The sequence below is a fragment of the Neolamprologus multifasciatus genome, chromosome 3, assembly GCF_963576455.1.
Source record: "Neolamprologus multifasciatus chromosome 3, fNeoMul1.2, whole genome shotgun sequence".
NCBI lineage: Eukaryota > Metazoa > Chordata > Actinopteri > Cichliformes > Cichlidae > Neolamprologus > Neolamprologus multifasciatus.
This window is the reverse complement of record NC_140441.1, coordinates 36,162,626-36,169,968: the sequence shown is the minus strand read 5'-3', so window position 1 is coordinate 36,169,968 and position 7,343 is coordinate 36,162,626. Positions and strand designations below refer to the sequence as shown.

The 7,343-nt window shown below is 39.4% G+C and overlaps 1 protein-coding gene across 1 annotated transcript; it reads left to right on the top strand.

Annotated features, from left to right (window-relative positions):
* The first annotated feature begins 451 nt into the window (after positions 1–451).
* On the top strand, positions 452–5,344 carry LOC146522894 (uncharacterized). Its single transcript, XM_085149110.1, has 3 exons — positions 452–3,672; positions 4,426–4,543; positions 4,625–5,344. The coding sequence occupies exons 1-3, from the start codon at positions 1,203–1,205 to the stop codon at positions 4,869–4,871; spliced, it is 2,835 nt and encodes a 944-aa protein (XP_085005236.1). The 5' UTR covers positions 452–1,202; the 3' UTR covers positions 4,872–5,344.
* The last annotated feature ends 1,999 nt before the right edge of the window (positions 5,345–7,343 follow it).

Genomic DNA, 7,343 nt, shown 5'->3' with positions numbered 1-7,343 from the left:
TGGGTTTTTCATAGAAAACAGTGATTTGCTGGGACAAGACAACTCAGATGCCTTTCTGTAGTTCAGCTGCCTGCCTTTCTGTCACGACCGGGTGGCCAGACACAAGTGGACTCAAATGCAGACACCACACGGAGGCTCGCAGGTGTAGTGCAAACGAACAGTTTATTTAGCACTCAAAAATGGCACATCATGAAAGAGGCAAATGAAACAAAAAAGCTATACGTGAACTAAGGGCGAGAGGGAAAACATAGACCTCTGAATATTAGTTACCTACTAACGTTAAGTTTCAGATTACAGTACTGAGAATCTGTAGCTACAAACACACTGTGATTGGCAAGGGCTAGTAGACAAAACTGTTACTAGGGATGCTGTGAAAGTAAACAAGACTTGGCTAGGACTATCTCCACAAGTAAACAAGAGTCACACTAAGTCCAAAGGAAATAGTCTCCTTATCCGGCTGGGCGCGTTATTTGGTATTTTCCAGAGCAGGCACACTAGGTACAGGGTCACAGGGTTTCTCTCTGAATTACTGTAATGAAAGGTGTGTAGAGTCAATACAAGCCCCACGTAGCAGTGAAAGAAATGGTGGCAACAAAATACACAGTCTTACTTGTCTGGGTTGAAGGCAATGCTTGGAGGGGATTAAAGGTCCAAGTGAGGCTAAACCAGTTTGTGTACACTCACTGTGAGGTGTTGGGCAGGGAGACAGGCAGGTGAATAGCGCCGAGTATAGAAAGCAGACCAGTGACGGGAAGTAGAGTGGTTATTGACAGCAAGATCCAATCCACTGTGAAGCTGCAGAGGCAAGTAGACAGGGTTAGCGTGACAAAAACAGCAAATGGGGGATTACCGAGCGATGACTCTCACTAACGTGGGTTAGCTGACGTTCCGGCTAGGAATGTTTGAGAACGCTGGTCTTAAGAGCCTCCCAGCAAATTACAAACAGGTGCCACAATCGAGGGGTGTGGTGACTCTGCCCAGTGATGGATTTACTGACACGCAGGAAAACCCAGCACTCGCCCGGACCATGACACTTTCCTTTAAATTTAATTCTGTGTTATCTATCTTGTTACCACAAGTGTGATGTGATAAGACCTACCTTAAATTTTCTTTCTTCTCTGGTCTGCTTCAGGTGTATTGATCAACAGTATGCTCCCACCTCCATCTTCCTCAAGAAAGTGAAAACCACTACTGAGATCAACATGCTAGCTACAGAAAGAGTCCTTCTGCTGCTTGTCTCACTTCTGTCTTCTTTGTTTCATTGTGAACATTCACTTGCTTTTTCTCTAAAAAACTGCACAATCCTCTATTCTGAAAATTCAAACAACGTGCCAGTTACATGTGCAGAGCATCACCTCACTGCTATTCCAGATGACATTCCTGGTAATGCAGTATCGCTCAATCTCAGCTCAAATGGCATTTCAAATATTTCCAGGATGGATTTAGGAGGTTTATCTAAGCTTGAAGCTCTATATGTTAAAAATAATTGGATTTTACAAATTGATGATGGAACTTTTGCAGACTTGGTAGAGTTAAAAGTTCTCGACTTGGGTGAAAATTTACTCACAGCACTGACAAAAAACATGTTTCAGGGTCTTTCCAAATTAGAGACCCTATCTCTGAACAACAACGTTATCTCATTTATTTCCCCTGTGGTCTTTCAGCCCCTGGTCATCTTACGTTTAGTAGATTTGAGCAATAATTATCTGCATCAAATTTCAGATATTGATTACATTGTTAAACTTCCAACTTTACAACATTTGATTATTACTCACAACAACTTTACTTCGTTTCAGTCAGATGACCTCCATGTAAATACCTCAAACCTACTCATTCTAAGTTTGGATTCAGTGAAGAAGTTCAGCATTACAAGAGACATTTTTCCTCATCTGCAGTCTCTGGACTTGCGAGGCTGGTCCAAGGATATTGAGTGGGAAGTGTCAAACAAGACCTTTTTGAGGAGCCTAACAAGACTGCACATGAGTGAAACTTCTCTTAGCTTTGAAGTGTACAGAGCAATTCTGCAGACTGCTTACTCTCTTCAAGAGTTTCAGATGGATAACATACAAAAGTGGATAGATGATGGTCTCATTGATGTTGCCTGCCAAATTCCTTCTCTAAGAACAGTTGATGTGAGAAATAGTGAAATTCACAACATAAAAGAGCACATGCTGCAGTCTTGCTCTAACCTTACTGAGCTCAACTTATCATTTAACAATATAAAAAGCATGGCTGATAATACACTCCAGTCAATGACACAGCTCAGAAGCCTGATATTAAAAAATAATGAACTGTCCGAACTGCCAGTGGCCGTCCAAGGACTTACCACATTGGAAGTCTATGACCTTAGCATCAATGACATCAGTGAACTTTACTGTCCTTACTTCTGGAATTTAACAAGCCTAACAATACTCGACCTGAGCCACAATCAAATATCCTATGTCTTTGACTGTGTTTTTGAAAATTTAAAAAATTTGAAAATCTTAAATCTTGAAAACAACAAGATTCTGTCATTTATAAATACTTTCAAAGATAATTTACAGACATTGGAGTTTTTGAATTTGAGAAATATTGATATCATGAATTTCATTCAAGGAGATTTTCATAGTTTGTCTTCCCTTCAATACTTGTGTGTAGACTTAGACAAGTGTGACAGTGTTGATGAAGGAGGGTTCGAAGGACTTGATAACCTCCAGATTCTTTATCTGTTAGGTGATAATTATTTTTATGACCATTTCAGTGGACTGTCAAACTTAAACACTCTGCTCTTAAATGTTGTTCAAAGCCGAACCCACAACAGCTCTAAACAAAGGGATAGGCCTTTCTCAAATTTAAAAAGATTGAAGGAACTTGTTATCAAGGTTCATAGAGGATATTACGATATTTCAAAAGATGTTCTCAGTGGTCTGACTTCTTTAGAGTACTTAATAACAGAGGCATACTTCATGGGCTCTTTGCACCCAGACACATTTAAACACAGACCGCAACTGAAACATCTCACAATTACTTACAGCGAACTTTCAGTTTTAACATCTGACGTGTTCTTGCCAATTCCAAACCTGATGATACTTGACCTCTCCAACAATAAACTCCGGTCTTTGGATTTTCTAGCAGAGGCCAAACTGTCGGCACTCAGATGGCTCGATGTCAGTAACAATGAATTGTTCGTAATTAGTGAAACAGTTATCCAATCCCTTCCAGGCTTGACATATCTGGATCTGTTTGCTAACCTTTTAACATGTGAATGTTCTAATTACGGTCTTATCCAGTGGATTCAAGGCAGCAAACAGACACAGGTTGTTAATGCACATCAGTACACTTGCGCGTTTCCTGTCAGCCAAAGGGGAAACAAATTCCTGGACTTTGGTTTTGACTCCTGTCGGATAGATGCTGCATTGCTCTGCTTCCTTTTTAGCTCTAGTCTAGTTGTGCTTACTCTCCTTGCATCCTTCATCTATCACTTCCTGAGGTCACACCTCACATATGCCTACTACCTCTTCCTGGCCTTTCTCTATGATAATAAGAGGAGGAAGAAAGGTATTCCTCACAGCTACGATGCCTTTGTCTCCTACAATGTTCATGATGAAGCTTGGGTCTACGGAGAGTTGCTTCCAGAGCTGGAGGGTCAACAGGGCTGGAAACTCTGTCTGCACCACAGAGATTTTGAACCAGGTATAGATGCTTTTCATTAGCGTCTGTTTTTCTATTTTTAGATAAATATTTAATGAAGCTACCACACAAACTGCCTCATCTTTCCTTTAAACACTATTGTTTAAAGGAAAACAGCCACAGGCTGCAGAGGGATGTAACACACTGTAAACTTGTAATGACAAAGATCAGGGTTTACACCACTGTTTTTTGTTTTGTTTTGTTCAAAATTTTACTACACTACCTTTACACAAACACAAATGGTTGATATGATGTCAAACAAGAATACCAATCACACATGACCCACAAAACAAAGTTTGAATGCTAGATCTAGATATTTTAAGACTGACTATCTGGACAAAAGCTACAAACTGACCTTTAAACCTCTAAAAGTAGACTTTAGATGTGCTGCTCAACTGTCAAAGCATCCTACATGTAGGAAAATGAAATCATGAAGTTTTGTTTTGCATAAAAGAAAATAGAAAGACAGATGTTTTTGTAAGCCTTGGATTCCAGAAACTATAAAAATTAAAGGTCAGCACCAGTTATTACTCCAGAAGCTTATTGAATTGTTCTTTGTTCTTCAAAGGCTGTGACTGAAACCCTACTGTAGATCCTTCTATTCTCAAAAGTGAGAATTTTTTAACTTATAGAAAAGGCTACACATTATGTTATTCACCAGAGCTGTTTTAACTAGAAAATATTAAAACTTGAAAAATGCTGACATGTTTGATGTGTGAGATTTTTGTTTAACGTCTCAGATTTTTGTTTTTACAGGTAAGCCCATCGTCGAAAATATTACAGAGGCCATCTATAGCAGCAGAAAGACTATCTGCGTGATCAGCCAGCATTACCTGCAGAGCGAGTGGTGCTCCAAAGAAATCCAGATGGCCAGGTGTGGTTACCAACTCTTTGTCCTTACATGTAATGACGTTGCCAGCTTCTACACTGATTAAGCTGCGTGTGGTGTCTTTAGCTTCCATCTGTTTGATGAGCACAAGGATGTGTTGATCATGGTGTTTCTGGAGGACATACCAGCCAAGCAGCTGTCTCCGTACTACCAAATAAGGAGTCTGGTGAAGAGGAGCTCTTACTTGAGCTGGCCACAGGCTGGTCAACACACTGGAGTCTTCTGGCAGAAAATACAACAAGCTCTCTCAAGAGAAGAAAACCCTGCTGAGCGCATGTGCCTCCTCACTGGACACCAGAGAGTCATCCAGTGAGATTTAATCTAGGTGAAAAAATCACAGATTGTATATAAACGAGCTAGCTTCTTGGTTCAGAGAGGTGAAGCTTCTGCAGAAGTGGATAAACTTGCAGTACTTCTAATGCCCAGCAGGGGAAACAATAAGGTTTCAATAAGGTTGCTTGTAGGTGTCTAGTGGCAAACAGCCCTATGGTGCCTTGACCTATGACCTCAGTGGACACTTTGTTGTCTGGTGGACTTTCCTGGAGTTTATGGACTCGGTCAAAAGTGTCAAGTCTTATTTCATGTTGTTGTTTTATAAATGGATAACCCAGTGTTACCAGAATTATATGTGTATTTTTATTAACACATGTACCAAATTCTGACACATTAGCATGTTTGTTGTTCTCACCCTGTCAGGGGTAAATATACTGAATGACATTTAGTCTTGTTGTAGTCACAAGACCACACTGCTGGTTTCCTTCATACTGTACATTCCTGTTACTGCGACCTGACATTTGCTAGTGTTTGTGACCAGTGTTGGTCAAGTTACTTGAAAAAAGTAATCAGTAACTAATTACTGATTACTTCCCCCCAAAAGTAATCAGTAACTAATTACTGATTACTTCCCCCCAAAAGTAATCCCGTTACTTTACTGATTACTTATTTTCAAAAGTAATTAATTACTTAGTCACTTAGTTAATTTCAAAAACACAATTTACAACCTGAATAGGTGATAAAGCGATAGATCTTTCAGCCCAATTCTACTTTTTCTGCATAATCCATCATACAGAATGTAATTAAAAGGAAAAGTGTCTTTTTAAACCTTGTTTTATTAGTTTTGATCTTTTAAAAAAATGTAATTATATGCACCATTCTCTGACTGGAAGAAATTTGTTTAACATTTAAACCTATTTTCTGCACATTCCAGCACATAAAATAAAATATTTTTTGTGTTTACACTCAGTCTTTCAAATAGATGCAAGTAAAACACAGCAGAAAATAAATAAAAGACTAGCGGTCCTGTTGCTCTATTTTCACCTGTAAAGCAGGAGTGAGGTAGGCGGAGGTTTACCCTGGTGCAGGTGTGCCGCAGCGACCAGTTGAAGAATCCGCGAGTTTCTCTGTGAATTTCCCATTACGTGGTAGCGCACTCTGTGCTTGCTTGGAAGTTTAGGGTTTTTTTCACTGTAAAAAGAATTTTTCTTCCCACGCAGTGAACAGCGGACACTAATGTTTTTGTCACTTTTTATAGAATCAAACTCAAAGTAAGGTCAGTACTTCCACGCTTTAAACGCTGCACGCTCATACTCTCTCCCGCACTCGATATATTATCCATTGTTGATCTGCACACAGCTATTGTCACAAACGTCGCACTCGCTTACGTCATTGTCATGAGACATTCTCGCAAAAAAATCACGGTTTTAGTAACGCAGTAACGCAGCGTGCTGACAGGAAAGTAACGGTAATCTAATTACCGTTTTTGCAATAGTAACCCCTTACTTTACTCGTTACTTGGAAAAAGTAATCGGATTACAGTAATGCGTTACAAGTAACGCGTTACTGCCCATCTCTGTTTGTGACAAAGAGTGAGAAACAGCACTGTTGGTTGATAACACTGATGAAACCCAACCTGAAACCAATGAATGATTTTTCCTTTGCAATACCTAAAAAAACCCTGCATCAACTAAATTCCACTAACCTCAATGCCAAGGTCAAGGTCAGGGGTCAACGTTTCTGAAAAACATCTAGGATTTTCAAGTTGATGTTATCAGAAAGTCAAGCTAATGTGGAGTTCCCTTAAATATGCATCTGTCTAGAGGCAACTCCTGTGGCTCCAATAGATATCCAGTTGTTTGAGGTCTTTGGGAAAGCTGCCCTCGGCTTCCTTTCCCTGTAACCTCAGTGAAGCGTTCCTGATAAGTCTTAAATACAACATGGTTCTTATTTGGAAATAATGGTTTTTGTGTTATAGTCACACAAGAGAATAAAGCAGGGTATGGTTTTCAGTAGGTGACGTTGTGCCAGAAATATTTGTGTACATCCTCATCAATTAAAGTGTCCACTGGCCTGTAAGTGTGAATAGACTGTACAGTCCTGGCCTGACGAGTAAGCACTTACCTGGATGATTGAGCATGCATCATTTCGTCTTTTGTTAGTTCTAGCAGTGCACTGTTGGTTTCCTTTATACTTCACTTGACTGACACAGTACCTCAGGGCTGGAGTGACATTGGGGTAACTAATATTTTTTTGTTGTTTTTTTATTTATGCTCTGATGATGTGGAATGAGTTTTTGTACTATATAATTTTACTGGTATGTGGAAAGTGTATTTAAAATGAAGGCAATTCAATGGTTTCTCTCTTTACAGAAGTTTCAGTTTTGAATTAAAGTGTAAAAGTAAAATAAAAAATGAAGCTAAATAATACAAAATACAGTAAACTGCCTTTCACCGACATAAAACAACTATAGTGCAGCATACTTAAACATATTAAAACTTGAGCAGTGGTT